The 19315-nt window shown below is 41.4% G+C and overlaps 2 protein-coding genes across 4 annotated transcripts; both read right to left on the bottom strand.

Annotated features, from left to right (window-relative positions):
- Positions 1-1855: 1855 nt before the first annotated feature.
- On the bottom strand, positions 1856-11755 carry ppp1r42 (protein phosphatase 1, regulatory subunit 42). 3 transcript variants are annotated; one of them, XM_045702690.2, is made up of 9 exons: positions 11633-11755; positions 10278-11203; positions 8079-8245; positions 7409-7547; positions 5762-5878; positions 3581-3698; positions 3242-3373; positions 2847-2982; positions 1856-2224 (listed from the first exon to the last, which is right to left on the bottom strand). In XM_045702690.2, the coding sequence occupies exons 2-9, from the start codon at positions 10407-10409 to the stop codon at positions 2146-2148; spliced, it is 1020 nt and encodes a 339-aa protein (XP_045558646.1). In that variant the 5' UTR covers positions 10410-11203; positions 11633-11755; the 3' UTR covers positions 1856-2145. The 3 variants fall into 3 exon arrangements, with proteins under 3 accessions (XP_045558646.1, XP_014014986.1, XP_045558645.1); XM_014159511.3 differs by having other exon boundaries at positions 2847-2985; XM_045702689.2 differs by having other exon boundaries at positions 2847-2985; positions 10278-10490; positions 11633-11749.
- A 3019-nt stretch (positions 11756-14774) lies between these two features.
- Positions 14775-19234, bottom strand: LOC106579522 (COP9 signalosome complex subunit 5). Its single transcript, XM_014159505.3, has 8 exons — positions 18910-19234; positions 18412-18646; positions 18090-18218; positions 17577-17642; positions 17132-17217; positions 16752-16863; positions 15735-15883; positions 14775-15034 (listed from the first exon to the last, which is right to left on the bottom strand). Exons 1-8 carry the CDS (start codon positions 19044-19046, stop codon positions 14944-14946), a joined length of 1005 nt encoding a protein of 334 aa, XP_014014980.1. The 5' UTR covers positions 19047-19234; the 3' UTR covers positions 14775-14943.
- Positions 19235-19315: the final 81 nt, after the last annotated feature.

Below are 19315 nucleotides of genomic sequence, written 5' to 3' on the forward strand. Positions count from 1 at the left end.
GTCATCATTACGCACGGTCGGTGTCCCACAAAACATGTCATCATTACGCACGGTCGGTGTCCCACAAAACATGTTATTATTACGCACGGTCGGTGTCCCACAAAACATGTCATCATTACGCACGGTCGGTGTCCCACAAAACATGTCATCATTACGCACGGTCGGTGTCCCACAAAACATGTCATCATTACGCACGGTCGGTGTCACACAAAACATGTTATTATTACGCACGGTCGGTGTCCCACAAAACATGTCATCATTACGCACGGTCGGTGTCCCACAAAACATGTCATCATTACGCACGGTCGGTGTCACACAAAACATGTTATTATTACGCACGGTCGGTGTCCCACAAAACATGTCATCATTACGCACGGTCGGTGTCCCACAAAACATGTCATCATTACGCACGGTCGGTGTCCCACAAAACATGTTATTATTACGCACGGTCGGTGTCCCACAAAACATGTCATTAATACAGCAGGGAAAAAAAACACAAACTACACTATCAAGGACACAGATAGCGGTTATACTCAAAGTCGTTTTTAAAAAAGTTATTTAATTTGTATAAAACACAAACTCAGATTGGATTTACGTGTGGACTTATTTGACATAGAGTTCTGGGATATAACTTCCAAATTGGTGAAAATGGTATTTGTAAAAATCCAATAAAGCCATTTGTATGAAGTGAGTTGGACTTCCCAGCATGGACACACCCAAACACCATTCTTTGGTATTCAGTCATTTCATAAATAAACACATCAGATCTTACACTCTAAAATCCAGGTATTGTAAAATTCTTATCAAGTCCACTCAGGTACACAAAACAAACATCAAACAGGCAAAGGCCAAAAAAACATAGATATAATATCAGACACTGTTTTTATAGGGCAGCTATTGTTCTGTCATAATATTTTAAGAAGACTTCAAAGGTAGTACATATATTATGACCATGTGCAGTGCCTCTACTGCAGTCCATCAGTCCCTGACAGTGACAGACCATAGTGTAGACTCTTTCGTATTGAGTGTGTCAGGGGTCAGGTCCACCCCTGATGTGTGGTGATAGCAGTGGGAGGTTATGTGCAGTGCCTGACTTGGACTGGAATAGGTTCCGGTACTCATTATGGGTTCTGGTACTGTTTATATTTAGGTGCAGGAGCTCCACAATACTTTCTAGTTAATATTCTATAAGAGGAACAGGAGCTCAAGCAGTAGAATATTTTAGGTGCTGGTACTCAGCTCCAGTGAGCTCCTGCCCAAGTCAAGCACTGGCTATGTATTATGTATAAGGGTCAGGTGTGAGAGGGTCACCAGAGTGAGTGTGTGTGTTAGAGGGTCACCAGAGTGAATGTGTGTGTGTGTGTGTGTGTGTGTGTGTGTGTTAGAGGGTCACCAGAGTGAATGTATGTGTGTGTGTGTGTGTGTGTGTGTGTGTGTGTGTGTGTGTGTGTGTGTGTGTGTGTGTGTGTGTGTGTGTGTGTGTGTTAGAGGGTCACCAGAGTGAATGTGTGTGTGTGTGTGTGTGTGTGTTAGAGGGTCACCAGAGTGTATGTATGTGTGTGTGTGTGTGTGTTAGAGGGTCACCAGAGTGAATGTGTGTGTGTGTGTGTGTGTGTGTGTGTGTGTGTGTGTGTGTGTGTGTGTGTGTGTGTGTGTGTGTGTGTTAGAGGGTCACCAGAGTGAATGTGTGTGTGTGTGTGTGTGTGTGTGTGTTAGAGGGTCACCAGAGTGTATGTATGTGTGTGTGTGTGTGTGTGTTAGAGGGTCACCAGAGTGAATGTGTGTGTGTGTGTGTGTGTGTGTGTGTATGTGTGTTAGAGGGTCACCAGAGTGAATGTGTGTGTGTGTGGTGTGTGTGTGTGTGTGTGTGTGTGTGTGTGTGTGTGTGTGTGTGTGTGTGTGTGTGTGTGTATGTGTTAGAGGGTCACCAGAGTGAATGTGTGTGTGTGTTAGAGGGTCACCAGAGTGAATGTGTGTGTGTGTGTGTGTGTGTGTGTGTGTGTGTGTGTGTGTGTGTGTGTGTGTGTGTGTTAGAGGGTCACCAGAGTGAATGTGTGTGTGTGTGTGTTAGAGGGTCATCAGAGTGTGTGTGTGTGTGTGTGTGTGTGTGTGTGTGTGTGTGTTAGCAGAGCTGGCATGTCCGTCTCACAGGCCACAGACTTTAGCATTGTCGGCCACATCACTAAGCAGCCCCGCACTCACTGGGATCTTCACGGTCCGTGGCCTGGGAGAACAGAGAGAGAGCTGACTAGTAAGTGATTATCAGCCTCTTCATACTTCATATTTGAGTGGTATGAAAAAGTAGAAAGCAATATATATAAATTGTCTATTAAAGAGAAAGCCCTGAATGAACTGTTCATATGATACTGATGGTCAACACCAGGCCGACAGCAGGGAAGACTATTTATTTGCATGAAAAGAAAGAAGAGCATTTGACTAATTAATAGCAGGCCATTCCTCAAGCATGTACAAATGGAAGGAAACAAGCAGTTAAGTTAAACGTCTTGATGTTTAAACCACTTATTTCAACTAAATACACGTATTTTATTCAAACTGAGATACAATATACATTTGCCTCTAATTTTGGTCTGAATTAAAGAATAAATGAATCAATTATCAGACATCGGTGGAAGAGCCACTGTATTCTAAATCTGTCATATTGAAAAGTCTAAAAACACTGAATGTTTCTTTTGTGTCCCATATGGATATATTAAGACTGTCTGTAACAATACATGAGCAAATAAAACATTTTGTATTGATTGTACTGGTGACAGGCATTAATGATATCTTGATGTGAAAACCTTTGCTGCTGCACTGGGTGAGAGGACTATAGATTGTTACGGCACCTCATTGCTGCGCTGTCCAGTTGTGAGTGTTCTGAGCGGACCTTCCTGCTGGGTCTCCCACACCCCGGAGGATTCCTCTTTCCCAGGACGTTGGCGTAGTTATATTTGGATGAAGGATGGGGGCCCATGTGGAAGTCTGCTGCAACACAAACAAAGCGAGTCATACAAAGCAAGTCATACACACACCTTGTCACAGTTCTAACGATGCTTTGGACATACAGACAGCAGGACCAGAGTAGGGAGAGCGTTGTTGACCTTGGAGCAAAGTTTGTGAGGTTGTAACATGGGATATGCACATTTGTAAAGTGCAAAGTGAGTCTCTCAAAATATTTCTTAGATATTTGTATATGTCTCTAGCAGAATGATGTAAAATAGATAACAGTACATTATCTTACCAGTAAAGGGATCTGTGATCTGGCCAGTCATAATTCTTTCATCTTTCAGTTTTTTTTTGGCGTCTTTCGACGCTTTCCAGTTAATCAGGAACTGCCTGGACAACTCATTAATTTCCTTCCCATCAAGTTCGTCTACAAAAACAACATTATCATCGTCTACAAAAACAAAATTATCATCGTCTACAATTAAATTAGGTCCTGTGTGTTATAGAGGTGATATATTTTCTGTAATCGTAAAGAATTACGTAAAATACATTAGTTATTGAAACATCATATAATGTGAAATGCATAATACATTTCCTATGATCGTTAGGTGGATGTACACAACTATTTTCTCACTCAGGCATTTGCACACAGTTATCAGCCTGTCTCTGTACTTGGGTTTGTGGCACACAGGATTTCCACTCAAATCCATTCGATGCAGCTGAGGCCATTGGCTGAACACCAACTCTAAGTCCTAAATAGAATACAAGAAAAATACAGAGAAACTTACATTTTACATACTGTACTTACAAATGTAAAGGTGTCGGACACTATATTGCAGAGTCTCTGTACAGTCTTTACATGACAAAGTGTGGGAAACAAAATGGCACTTTAACCTTAGAGGAAGTGAAAATGGAGCACTCTATAGTATCCATTTATAATGCGTCTACGGACTGTACTTTCGACAATGGGTGGCAGCGTAGCCTAGTGGTTAGAGCGTTGGACTTGTAACCGAAAGGTTGCAAGTTCAAATCCCTGAGCTAACAAGGTACAGATCTGTCGTTCTACCCCTGAACAAGGCAGTTAACCCACTGTTCCTAGGCTGTCATTGAAAATAAGAATTTGTTCTTAACTGACTTGCCTAGTTAAATAAAGGTAAAATGAATAAGATGTCATATAATTAATGTAATCAAACAAACCACTCTCCAGTGGTAAAATCATATTATCAACTAAAAAATCTAATACATAATTCAAAGGTAGCACTGCCAAGGGAAAAGGTGTAAACAACACATCAGCAGTTTAACAAAACAATTAAACAATGGTGTTGTGTGACTAACAAGTTTTCCCTGCAGGCGCCTTCCACCGGCTCCTCTAGCGTGTTGCCTGTCCTGCAATGTATGTTTATCTAAAGGCACATTAATCCAAGCCTGGAAATATGTATACTCTCTGGACGCGCTCTGATTGTTCATTGCCTTCCTGTCTCGGCCAAAGCGCTTCCACTTTTCCAGCCCGCGCTGCAATCAGTTCAGAGGGGACCCCTTCGGCGCGGCGCGCTCCCAGGCTTTGATAAATGATCATGTCAGGGCTGTCACTCACAAGGGCCTTTGCGAGGAGCGGCTCAGCGCCAAATTGCATCCCCTGCGGGAGCGCGGAGACTAGAGCAGCCCGGACTGGACGAGCACTGCACGGCGCTAAACTGCTGGGCCCTGGTTTCTCACTGGACTTAATGATAGGCCAGTTATGAACCTGTATTTGACCAGCGATTAAATTAGTCCGTCCTCTCTGGTCCTCTCGCCCCGTGCCGTGTGAATGGCCTCGGTAGATACCAGCCCATTTGTCACCCTGGCTGACTGCCTGTCATAATATATTTTAAAAATCTATAATGCTTCCTCTGGATTCTGACCACACTGGGTTGAAGGCGGGATTGATCCTTCACGGTCCTGTCTTTGCAGGATCAATAATGGAAGAGGGGTTGTATAAATTAAAGGAGATATCCACTAAACATGAGAACATGAGAGCTCCCTCTGACACATGTACAGCAATTACCTGCAAAAAGTTGCAGTGCTCAGTGGAATATCATTGTGTTGAGTGCCAATGTTACCCACGCTAACGGTGTGCTTCAATGCTGTGTCCCAAAGTGACATTATAGCATGGATGAAGAGACATCCTTTTAAAAAGAGTTCAACCATCTAGCCTTTCAGATCCATAGAGAGAGAAAAAGTATTTTCCTCAGAAGTGGAGTCACAGGAACGCACAGCAGGTCGTTTTTCAAGGTCAACACAGCGAACAGAAACCATATCTCTGCTTCAAATGAATCTCCTATCAAGTTTAGTGGTGCTGCTGGGGAGGAGGTATCAAATGCTGTACTGACAGAGAAAGAGGAAAAATCAGCCTCCAAAGGAAGGAGAGAAACTTGCGCTTGTTTAAAGCTGTCAGCGAAGGCAGTCCTCGGGGACTAGGCCGCTGATTTGTTGAATAATTCTAACCTTGTGTGAGTTGCAGAGACTGTGAACCTCTGGCGGGATTTGCAGGATCTGGTTCTTTAGCACCCTGCTCTCCATATCATTTCACACATCACTTACAGAGGGCAGCGTTGCTATGTTCATGTTACCCTGATCTGCTTATAGTCAGCGTGTTGATTTGAATACACCACGGCACACATCGTTTCTGTGATGTGGTGTGGGTTCTTTTTCGATCGCACGGTACGCTCACAGTTTACTATTTTGTCACGTAGGGTAAGAGTAGAGTAAGTAGTGACTGGTATTAGCTAACTCCATCAGTAGCAGTGCTTTCATGAGGAAACGTAGGAGCTCTTACCTGCATGTCCTGTAGCTGGTTGTCAGCAGCAAAGAAATGTGTGAGTTTCTTTAGAATAGCGAGATCTCTGACATCATCTATGTTGTTCTTATTGATATTCAAGACACCTAGAGATTCCTGCAAAGATAAGTGAAACATTTGAAAAACTACTTGAATAATATTTACAACCAGTATATATTATTGTCCCTTGAGTACGCCTGTAAAATGGTTCTATAATGGTTCTATTAAATACTGCTATTGAAATTTGATATTCGTCTTAGTTTCAGTTCCTTTAACTAGAGCTGTTGATAAAAAGCGGGAGCTTTTACATTTGCACTGCAATTTCTTTAATTATCAAAATAAACAAGAATGTGAGATTTGCAGTTTGTTTACCCAGGGCCCGAGGAGTAAACAGCCATGGTTGATCTGTGAGACCAGAAAGTGCCACAGAGCTCTCTTTGACATCATCAAACCCTGCACAATACCGCTTTTACAGGGACACTGGCCGTATGGAAATCTGAGAGACCTTTGCCAGACAAGCACATAATGCAGGTTGTGAACATATATGGTCTTATTGCTGAAGAGGGTGGAAATTATGAAGTTACCAATACAGAGCAACGTGAGATCAATGGTGGAATCCTGGTGCATAACTTGCATTTCAGTTGTCAATTGTGGTGTGAAATGAGCTGAAACAATCTCCTTTACTATAGGATGTGGTTGGTGATGTAGTTGGTGTGTCTGCATACTAGGTTTGTCTTGCTCCTAACAGAACTCGGCTAGGCGAAGCGAACGTCTATGCCTCGCATACTCCCTTAAAAATACATTTGCTTGAAAAACAAGAAAAAAGTGCCAATATTACTTTTTGTCCCTCTTGAGATGGCCTAGCAACAACATACAGCTACACTTCCTCAAAATAGTCAGAATCGATCTAAGATAAATCAAGGAATCTGTCTTAGTCGCGCAATTTTTCATCTAAGATGTTCGGTGCAGTATTTCTCAAGTGAAAAAGTGTGTATGAAAACTAGCAATCTCTCGTTGAACGACAACAAACACGTAATTGAAAAATCCCTACTGTTGCCCAAAGTCACGTCCTGACCCTTGTAAGAGGTCATTTTCCATAGTAGAGTGGTCAGGACGTGACAGGGGGGTGTTTTGGGTGGTTTTGGTTTTCTGTTTCTATGTGGGGTTTTCCAGATTTCTATTTCTATGTTTTTGTTTTCTATGTTTTGGCCAGGTATGGTTTCCAATCAGAGGCAGCTGTCTATCGTTGTCTCTGATTGGAAGCCATACTTAGGCAGCCTGTTTTTCATGTGTGGGTGTGGGTAGTTGTTTTCCGTTTAGTCAAGTGTACCTTACGGAACTGTTGTCGGTCGTTTGTTGTTTTGTTGAAGTGTTTTTCATTAAAGAAAAGAATGAGCACTATACACGCTGCACCTTGGTCTCCTTTAGACGACCCTCGTTACACCCAATCACCAACGAAGGGGCGTAGACTTCGGCTACCGAACTTTGGCTTGCCTCAAGACATTTTTTGTGTGCTCGAACAGCCGAAAAAACCCTGCCAAATGCTGCCGAACACAAAAACTAACACAAATGTCACAAAATGTATTTAGAATATATGCGCACACTGTTTAGACTGGGAAGCATACAGTAAGTTTTAGTATGTCTTACAGCGAGGGAGAGGAGAGTCCTGGGGTCAAAGAGCAGCTTCTCTCCACTGGGGAGTCTCTGGCCCTCCATGTGGAGCTCCTTCAGCTCCCCCAGCTCCTCTAACCCCTCCACCACCGTGATGCTGTTTCCCCCCAGGTACCTGATATGGCACAGAGAGAGACACACACACAAAAACGTAAGAGATATACACGCATGCACGCCAAGACAAAAACACGGGCGAATGGAGAAACATGGACACATGCACACAGACAGTCATAGACAGTTGAATATATCTCCAAAGTTTTACCACAGACATCATACATTTAAAGGGATACTTTGGGATTTTGTCAATTAAGCACTTTATCTACTTCCCCAGATATAGATGAAGTTCTGGATTTTACCTTTTCGTCCAGTATGAAGGAATTTAGAGTTATTTTCACGAGCCAATGCTAAGTAGCGTTAGCGCAGTGACTGGAAGTCTACAGGAACAGCTAGCATGTTAGCTGTTGCCATAGACTTCCAGTCATTGCGCTAACACTAGTTAGAAATTGTGCTAACGCCAGTTAGCAACTTCCTTCAAACTGCACGCAGAGACATAAAAATGGTATCATCGAGTTCATCTATCGCCAGATTTTGGCTTCATTGCCAAAATCTCTAAGTATCCATTTAAACTGGACAAGCTCCTACTCACAGTTTGGAGAGCTTCTGCAGGCTGGAGAGGTTATCTATATGAGTGATGTTGTTGTTCTGCATGTATAGGTGAGTGAGGTTGGAGGCAAAACCCAGGTTGCAGATCTGGCTAATCTGATTGTCGTACAGATAGAGGACTGTGAGGTTTCTGCACGTGGAGAGATCGTCCTGCAACAAACAAAAAAGATATCCCTACTAGGGACGCACGATATATCGGTAAGCATATTGGAAACAGACGATATTAGCTAAAAATGCCAACATCGGCCCGATGTCTAGTTTAACGCCGATGTGCAAAACCGATGTCAAAGCTGACGTGCATACCCATATAACATAAGTAGATGACGTAATGACTTGAAAATAAAGGAAAGCCGCACACTCTAAGAGCTCAGATGCAAAAATGTAATTTCCAATGTTTCGACAGGCAAGCTGTCTTCATCAGGGTACCCCAAGCTGTCCTTTATTTTCAAGTTTTCCTCTCCACTAGCCAGCACCACGCCTAAATAGGTGTGCGTTTCTTTTTCCTCTAGATGATGTAATGACGCCACAAAAAATACACAGCGCTACACAGAACAAAAGCAGAAAAATACACAGCGCTACACAGAACAAAAGCAGAAAAATACACAGTGCTACACAGAACAAAAGCAGAAAAATACACAGCGCTACACAGAACAAAAGCAGAAAAATACACAGCGCTACACAGAACAAAAACAGAAAAATACACAGCGCACACTTCCAACAACTAAACAAGTTCAAGTTCAGCAGTCATTTGAAAGACTAGGAACATTTCAGCGAGACAACTCAAAGATGAAATCCATTAACGCCAACATAACGGAATTCATTGACCTTGACAATCAACCGTTCTCTGTCGTGGATGATGTTGGCTTTCGCTGACTGGTCGAGCACTTCGAGCCCAATACCAAGTAGGCGCTATTTTTCAGATGTTGCCCTACCAGAGTTACACAGTATTGTTGAAACGCACATCTATGAGCTACTTGCTATGGGCGTCACTGCTATTAGCTTCACAACTGACATTTGGATCAGCGATGGCAGCCCCATGAGCATGCTGAGTCTGACAGCACAGTGGGTCGACGAGGATTTCGAACTGAGGAGAGCCGTATTGCATGCTCAAGAATGTGCTGGTTCTCATTCCGCTGCTGCCATTTCAATGGCATTTGGGAACATATTTAAAACTTGGAAACATGAACACACTCCTAACGCCATTTGAACAACTGAGTCGGGAAATAAGATAACCCTTTGTCATGGCACTGAAACACCTGCTCAACAAAACTGCAGACAGACCGTGGGGTTAACTTTACAAAAGTACTTGAGGCTGTGAACAAGCGATTCGGTGGCATTCTCTCTGAGCCTCTTTACTGTGTCGCCACCATGCTCGATGCTAGGTACAAGGACCGCTACTTCGATGCAGAAAAGAAACATGGTTTACGTGAAATGTTACAGACACAGCTGGACAAGATGGAAATGGACACAGTGACAGTGCGCACTGAGGAAGAGAGGCCATGTACAGAGCTGAAACTTCACTGCTTGACATGTATGATGAAATCCTGGTTGAGAATGAAACAACTGAACAAATGAACAATGAAACAGCACAGCAAGTAAGTGAAAGAAATAGGTTTTGATCATGTTTTACTGGTAATGGGACATACGTAAATGCCAACAAAATAACTTTTTGGTCAGTGTGTGTGTGTGTGTGTGTGTGTGTGTGTGTGTGTGTGTGTGTGTTTGTGTTTCAACTATTTAACTGTACTAGAATGCTTAAAAGGCCTCTAAAAATGTTTATATTGGTTATCGGTATCGTTTTTTTGTCAAGGAAAATATTGGATATCGGTATCGGCCAAAAATGTCATATCGGTGCATCCCTAATCCCTACCATTAGAAGCTAAAAGAGAGAAGCACAGAGACAAAACATAGCTAACATATATTAATTTAGTATCCCTAATCCCTACCATTAGAAGCTAAAAGAGAGAAGCACAGAGACAAAACATAGCTAACATATATTAATTTAGTATCCCTAATCCCTACCATTAGAAGCTAAAAGAGAGAAGCACAGAGACAAAACATAGCTAACATATATTAATTTAGTATCCCTAATCCCTACCATTAGAAGCTAAAAGAGAGAAGCACAGAGACAAAACATAGCTAACATATATTAATTTAGTATGTCTTGTGTTATCGTACTTACAATGTCCTCTATGTTCCTGTTGGAGAAGTTCAGGTGAGTGAGTTTCTTAAGGTACGTTGGGAGGGAGTAACTTCTCTTGTTTTTGAAATGGTTGCTGGATTTGGCAATCAGATCCATGGTGAGGCGGACCATGATGGCTTGTCACAGACACTGCTTCAGAGTGGATCCTTTCCAGCTTCAGCCAAGCGCTCACAGAACAACCACCAGAAACATCTGAACAAGGGAAACACATGAACTAGCTGTAAAGAGACGAGTCAGAAGGAAAATACATGTCATTGGAGTTATGCCACAGAAAATGTCTGTCCTTTTCAAAAATCTATATTTTCTTAATGAAATATTTGTGATATTAGGTGCTCATTGAAGTAAAGTGGAATATAGCTATGCCTAAATGAAACTGAATGTGTATAAAAGGAAGCTGATAGCATTTGTCAAAGTCAGCACCGGTAACTGCTGCTAAAAGCATTAGCTGGTCATTTTTATTCTCACAACTGGCTTTACACCAGAAATGAAGGATGAGAGGTGCAAAGGTGGGATGGGCACTCAATTTGTGGTAATTAGGTCCATCTATTCCCCAAGCAGGCCATCTATTCCCCAAGCAGGCCTTCTATTCCCCAAGCAGGCCATCTATTCCTCAAGGTGTCCATCTATTCCCCAAGCAGGCCATCTATTCCTCAAGCAGGCCATCTAAACAAGACTTTTTTCCTCTCTGCCTCAGTTCCAGTAGTATGCACACATGCCTCAGTTCCAGTGGTGTGCACACATGCCTCAGTTCCAGTGGTGTGCACACATGCCTCAGTTCCAGTGGTATGTACACATGCCTCAGTTCCAGTGGTATGCACACATGCCCCAGTTCCAGTGGTATGCACACATGCCTCAGTTCCAGTGGTATGCACACATGCCTCAGTTCCAGTGGTATGCACACACTTCTGTTGAGAGAGAAATACACGCACACACAGATCTGAATGTGACAGCAAATCTTTTCTAAACTTGATCTCTGGGCATGAGGCTGAGTTGACATGGAGAGCCCCTGATCGATTGAGATGAGATCTCCACGGTGCAGCTGCAAGGTCAGTGAAGCCCTCGGGACTGGACGGACAGCAGTTAATCACGTTCAAAACAACTGACACAAGCAGCAGTTAACTTACAGGATAAACACAAAGCCACATACATAAATGCTCTGTAGCAACTAACGTTAGCTAACTAGCTAACTATTACTACTATTGTTACTAGTACTGTAGATAACGGTAGACATAAACAACAAACTAGCAAGGCAACTAACTTTAGCCTTTCAACAACGCTGTCAGCGCTAGCCAGCCAAAAAAATAGGCTTTCAAAGTACATACAAATCTACCTACCACTGTAGAATATGCACGTGTCCTTGTAATTTGATGATAAAAGAGACTAATGCTAAAGATGCGGGGTGAGATGAGGTGAAAGTTTACACTCGTGAGTGGATATCCTTGTTGGGAATGGTTGCCATGGGAACAACACAGATGAGCGTGCAGAGAGGACTGCGCAGCTCATCTGCATACTTTCCTATGCAATAAAAATATATTTTATGCAGATACTGTTACTTTCCTTTCTCTACTATATTGGAATAGTAACAGATTGCTTACTAGTACGCTAATTAACAACCACGGATTTATTTGAGTTTTTCGAGCATGAGCTGTTTACAAACTGTGTCAATGGTTTACACAAGTGTCAATCAAATTGTGCACCATGTGCAGTTGCAGTCAGAAAGATAGGTTGCTATTCTGCTCATTACTAATTACTTACAATGGTTGCCTGTATACACGCATGTAATTCTTGTCAACGCTCTGTTATAGTTAACTACAAAAACCTTTTTCCCCCGATTATGACAGTTTTGTGAAAAATTACCAAAACACAGGCCGTTATTAATGTGAAAAAAAATTACCGTGCACCAAAACTTGAGGATATAAATTAATTTCCTTTTTCTTATAGTACATTTCAGTTAAAAATGAACCCAAACTGGATCTAGAACAAACATAGGAATTCACAAAGGAAGTGGTAGATGAATTACATGGCTTTGGCAGAAATTAATTGGCTGTGCAGTGCATTACATTATTGCTGCAGTCAGCATTCAGGTAAGAAAACAAAACATTTCCTTTAGATTGTTCATTTCTCTGTGAACCACAGTTTTTTGCCATTTGTATCTAGATCTTCCAAATTGTTATATATGCATCCAAAATATTTGTGAAATGGATTGCATTTCACACTTAATTACCTTTGGGCTATACTTTTCTGGCTGAGTATATAAAAATAAATATTGGATAAATATAGAGAAAGCCAGAATCAAACAAGCTAAATTCCATTCCACTTTTCCTTTCTTCAGAAATAGCCAGAAAACAATTCCATTCAAACACCATAAATCATGTAGTATTTTATGTACCTTTCTAATGATCAGCTACTTGTGTGGTATTGACCTCTGAAATAAAAACTGTTTTGCCTTTTCAGTGGTGAAATGTAAAACATTTTATGTCCATGATCCAGGATTATATGAGGTCAAAGGTTAAATAAAGATCAAAGAGTGTGGAAGATGTCAAACAGACAGAAAGGCAGACAGACATACACACATAAACAGTAAAACAGAGTGAATTTATTAACCATCTTGCAGCTACCCCTGAGGTCAGGCCTCTATTGCCTGCAAACTTTTACATGAGGTAACCCGACACCATGTTTATCAGTTTCTCCAACTTTCTGGGCTGAATGCTGTCCCACTTCTCCCCTTCTCTCCAGCCAAGATCACATTGCTCCTAGTAATAATGCGTGTAACGCGCCAAGCAGGCCGGGGTCACAGTGTGATTGGCTCAGTGAGTCTCAGCAGTGACCCGTGCATTGTTATATAATGTCAGGGCCCGGGCTTCCTGCGACTGAATGACTTGCCTCCACTTATGCATGCAGAGCACTTGGCAGGGAGGAAATGTAGAGCTATGGGCCCTTATTTCCCCCCAAACACAGCTCCCCTTTAGGGCAACCAGTGAGTTCCAACTCCCTTCACTACACCGTGCTTGTTGATCGTGTTCTGAGATCCAAAGTGAACAGAGCCTATAAGGGCCTAGAGATAAATAGCTGTTCATTTTTAGCCTTATCAATCATCTGTTCTCAGAACTACAGTTAGTTTTTTAAAACAGGATTACATCACCCCTGTTTATTATTCCAATTAATTTTCAATTAACTCACCAAATTATGTGGAATTTCACTGTTTCATGGACGATTTGGATAATAGGAAGCATATTTAATGTATGCTTAATGAAAATAAATGTAACTTACATTGCAATAGTATTGAATGCTTGGCTTTCATTGAAATTCACATTTACTAGTTTCCACTGTTGCATAGAAATGTTCATCTGGTGTTGATCATAAGATTTACATGCAGGCCTAAGTCCAATGCATTCAGTACGGAACACTGGTCTTATATTTAAATGATCATTTTACAAACCTTGCATTACGTAAAACCATTACTAAGAAAGCACATTCCATATACTCGTAGAGCATCTAGCCATAACAGTATTTAGCTCTTACAGTAACAATACTGTAAGGCACTTAAAGGTTTGGCAAAACCACTAGCTACAGTGGATTCAATGGACCATGTGAGGGGAAAGCCAATTGTTCACTCTTGTTAATTCCAAAATTCACAAATTGCATTAAACACTATTCAATAAGTTTCCTCTTTCTGAAACACCACATTAGGATACACACCTCACCAACTATAATGATGTAAAAAGAAAATCATTACAAGAATTGGTGCCCGAAGCCCATGTACATGACAAAATGCAGACCCATTCAATGTGCCCCAAATATGGTTCCGTGCCTCTGCAATGCTGCATCAAAAATATACATTCCACCAGTACAATACTACAAGAAAAAAGTATTATTACATGAAACTGTGCCAGGGCTGCTGTGTGTAAGCAAAGGCAGACTGAGTGTCTGCTTCGATGAAGAGCAGACGGGTTGTGTGAATAGACTTGTGTGCACGGCTCCTGTTTCTGTGCTGCGGCGCAGCTTGACGACTCCATCACCCTGAAGGACTGTGTACCACTGAGACAACCTGCACCGAGAGCCACTCCATGGAGATATCGACCATGCCAGCCAGTGTTTACGTTTGAGCCGATGCAGCGGCTTGAGTTTGTTGTTCCATTATGTAATGCTATGATTGGCCAGAGTTGAAATGACTGGTTAACTGGTTGTAGATTTTGTAATGGAGAAATATATAACCATGGTCTTTGTTAAAGTGTTAGGTTGTACTCTACTCCAACCAATGCCAAACAGCCATGGGACATGACAATACAACAGCACTGTGTCATGCTGAACCCAATGGAGCATACCGTTCAAATGTCTGCAAGCATTCAAAAAGAAATCTACATTATTTAGTGTACGCTTAATGAAAAGCAATTCAGTTAAAACAATATGGTTCATCAACCTCAGGAATACTTCACTGAAAACTTTAGTCAAGGAAATAAATCTCGAACGTAGATAGACTTTAAACACCACTATTTATTTACCTACACACATAAGTTGAGATCAATCATTCACTAACTTTCTTCAGATAACAAGTGACAGATCATTCTGCTAACAACAATCTAAATGCTAAACATACAGAGTAATACACACACGAGGGGTGAACTCGACTTGGGCCGTTTCGGGCTTAGTTGGCAGACGTGTTGATTTGATTGAAGAGTTTATCCTTGATGACTTGAGACATCAGACCATGGATCGCCTCAATGGTCGTCTTGCAGCTAGAATAGCCAGGGGAAAAAGGGAAAGTGAAGTTTTGCTCTGGACATGAAGAGATCACAGAGATTACCTATCAATCAACAGACCGGTCAGATTAATAAACAGACAGGTGTTGCATTCATGGGAGAAACTCAAGAAATCCCAGCTATTGTATAAATAAGCAGATATTGATTAGTTAGGTAGGACATGCCACCAGCTAAAAAAGCAACTAATCATTCTTATCACATCTACACACAAATAATGTGTGATCAAAATGGTTACAAAACATATCGTAATAATAGGGATATTGGATAACTTAAAGGCCTAAGCAGACCAGAGATTTAGATTTTCCATTGATGGCGTTCATCAGACAATAACATAAGACAGATTAATGACAATTGATTTCACTTTGTCAGCTGTTTATTTCACTACTGTAGAGTTGAACAGCATCTGAAATTGGTTTACAGTTTTCAATAATATCAGCAATCATCAAAGTAACAGTAAATGAGGAATTATCAACAATCCAGTCAGTCAGTCAATACCTCCGCCTAAACAAAACATACGGTGATGTATGCTTCTATGTCAACAAAATATTGACCATGACAATATTAGAGAATCACGCTATGAATCAATCACTAAATAACCCAAGGTCTGGTACTGAATGCCAAATCAATAAGTTAGCCAAAATGCCTAATAAACATTATCTAAACTGTGTTGCCTTACCTGTCTCGTGTAGCTTTGGCCAGTTTGTCCTCAGACTTCCTGTCGTGTGTGTCCAGGCCCAGCATGAAGCTTCCTCTTCCCAGCTGAGCCTCCGACTGCTCCAGCTTCTCAGACAGGTCAAACACCTGGCCTGTGGTGTATTCTGAATTCTGCAGACACATGGTCACACATTGGATTATGTACCTATATGTTATAATGTCATGTAGCATGATCAGACGAAAGTATACAATTAAGTTAATCAAAGTGCGTGGAAGCAGTAGCTTATATACTGGTCCGTGTGTGGGCTTTCTTTCCACACACACACCTTTACCAGGGAGAAAGTTCATGCACATTTTCACCACCACCTATTTTCTTCACCGCTACTGAGACATTCAATACAAGTATGCCGAACTTGATAAAGGCTTAAATGGCTTGCCAAGTCGCCGTGAAAAGGGTTCGTGAAAAGGTTTGCCTAAGGTGAGGCCGTGTTTTCCACGGAGCAGGTAATTAGGAGACAATGACAGGGGCCCAGACTGTGGTAACAGTGTAGTCACTGACAAAGCCCTTCGCCAATGGAGCAGCCAATTCCTGACAACTAGTCAATCCATCTTAATCCAGAATGCCCAGAGTGCACTGTTTGGATAGTCTGCTGCCTTTAGACTGTTTAGCCAGAGCGGCGGCATCCACAATGGGAATTCACTGGGGCTTTCAATCTCTAGAATGTCCTGGCAATGAGGGAGATGATCCATAGTGAACCACAGTGACATGTGTGTCACATCTCCAACGCATGGATTATTTGTTTGCAGGTTAACGTGGTGGCCTCAGTCATATTAATTAACCCATGTTCGTAAATCTGTTTACAGACTTAAAAAAAAACTAAATGGCTATTAATAACAATCTAAATAAACAGAGGGATTTTTATTCATATGCAAGACCTCTACTTCAGCTGACCCTTGATTCTGCATTGAATTGTTAGATATCTCATTGTAAAGTGTTCTTGAACATTGCTTGATATAGAGTTATATTCCAAACACTTACCGTCAGAAGACTTGAAGAGCTCAGAGTGTTGACCCAGTATTTATTCCAGAGGAGCTCCAGTAATTTCCGGTCGAGGGAAGACTTGAAATAAGTCACCTCCAGGGCATAATACCTAAACAAACAAAACCCCATGGCACTTAGTGAATAATTACACAATGTCAATTAAATGAAGAATATATTACCTTTTTATTTACCACAGTGTTACTAAGGCATTATTAAAACATAATAACTTGAACTTGTGTTATAGGCTACATCAACCTAAACACATGTTTTTATTTGAAGTAACTTGTCATGTTTATACAGAGACAATTTGAAAGATGATGCTTAAGATTATTTGTGTGCCTAAACATTCTGGCAGTTAAATGTCGAACAGGACTCACTGTTTGCAGTGCACACCGAAGTCTTCAATCTTGTTCAGGGGAATGGTCTGATACTCAGAGGGTCCTTCATCAGGAGGTTTGTAACCCTGAAAACACAGACAATTATTAGACTCATTGATAAATTGATATTTAGAGAGAGGGAAGGTGGTCTTAAAATATTTGCCCAATTTGATAGAGACACTCAGCTATCCATTAAGGAATTAGCCAATTAAGGAATGGAGACAATTAACACAAGATTGACAATTATTCTATAATATTATTTATTATAGATACAAGAAAATCTTAAAAATAAGTGTTCCATGTTGTATGGGTAATAAATACTGTACAAAAATGATATATTATGTATTTTAGTGGAATATTTTTTGCAGTAATTTTGTACTCAACTTGTCTAATGTAATACAGCTAAAGACTGAAATAATTGCAATAAACACATTTTACTCCTTACTTTGGGATATGTTCTGAAGGCGCCGAGATTGACTTTCCCTGCAGATATGGTGCGAGTGGGGTCAATCTGGGAGGGAAACAGATACAGTAGAACAGGAAAATGCATTCTGAGGTCAGAGTCTCTAGAGATCACCCCAAGCCGGCCACCAGGTGTGAAGTTTTTTTCTTAACTACTGCTGCCAGTGTATTCAAAGTACACACTTAATTACCCTATGCCCTTGGGACTGGAGCACTGCGAATCCAATCAAGTGCAAATAGCATCTACAGTTACAAAAGACAAATATTTGCCCGTGCCTCTTGGTGAATGACTACCATACATCAACAACCACTAAAGGGATGCCTAAACCTGATTGCACCCCTCTCAGTTACTCATGCATGACTTTGTACCTGCAAATTCAAAAAAATAAAACCAAAGTACTGTATTTAGGAAAGCAAATGGAAATTCAAACATGGGTATTTCGCAGGTATTGAGCTATTGAACTATGGGCTAAGGTTTATCTTTCACTGTACTCACCACCACTGCCACGAAGGGCTCTTGAAACTGCTGGTTGAGCATCTGAGTGCTGACATCGATACCTGACAACCAGCAACCGTAGCCTGGATGACTGTGGTACCAGCCAATGGCGTTCTCCAGCCGACCAACCTGACAGTTCACAAATGGCATCAGCATCAAGTCAATGAAGAGAGTGTCCATTAAGAGATAATGGACACTATGTTGAAACTATGTTACCCTTGTGATAAACAGTTCTCACTAAAGTATAATGTTTTATCAATCCTTTTCTGCAACATTGAGGACGAAAAACATGTCCCTCCCTTCCAGGAGTCAGTCATATTACCTGTTTGGCATTCTCAATGTAGGCAGCCATGTATTCATAAGCCGCAGCCTGCGCGTTGACCCGGGTCTCTGTGCCCTCCACTGGTAAGGCAAAGCTGTCCATGATGTTCATGGTCTCCCCGTCCACTTTCCCCAGCATCAGTCCCATCACCTCTAGGTTGCCCCCGGACCTGGCGTGCATCACCATTTTCAGCAGCGCCAGAGCAGAGATCTTGCAGTACTTAAAGTATTGATGACTACGGGGCAGCAATCATAGTAGTGTGAATTATACATAAGGAATAATGACATGCATTTGTTACTGCCAGTTCAGCTAGCTAGCTAGCTAGCTAGCATTAGCAGCTAGCTAGCAATGTAGGGAGAATTGCCATTGTTGAAATGCTAACTAGCTAGCCAATTTAGCTAGCAGCTAGCTGGTCAAGCTACGTTAACTCAGTCTAACAATGAACTAGCAAACAGTTGCAAAGAAAAGCAACTGACAATCTATAAAATGTATACTTACTCCTTTGTCCATGGCTTCGCAGCAAGGATTTCTTGTTGTTGTTTTTTGTCATATTTATAGATTTCATCTATGCTCTGAACTTCCTGCATACTGTTTTGTAGCTCCCATGTTTTCTGTGCCATGCTACTCCCTGCCATTTTGACAAACTAGTTCCACTACCTCTCTAAAATATAAAGTAATACTAGAGAAAAAAGGTAGATAGAACTAGAGTGCTATCAAACGCTGAATAAAAAAACCTCTAGCTAGCTAATTATAACATAATAAAAACCGGTATCCCTTGCTCATCTACTTGTTCAGGGAGCCATGACACTGGTCTGTACCATGCTGTGGGAAAGGAGGACATACACGTTTTAAAATATATAATATTAGGTGAACGTAGTATTTTTGTTCAATTCATGACTATATC

Source organism: Salmo salar, chromosome 19 (genome assembly GCF_965601325.2).
Source record: "Salmo salar chromosome 19, fSalSal1, whole genome shotgun sequence".
NCBI lineage: Eukaryota > Metazoa > Chordata > Actinopteri > Salmoniformes > Salmonidae > Salmo > Salmo salar.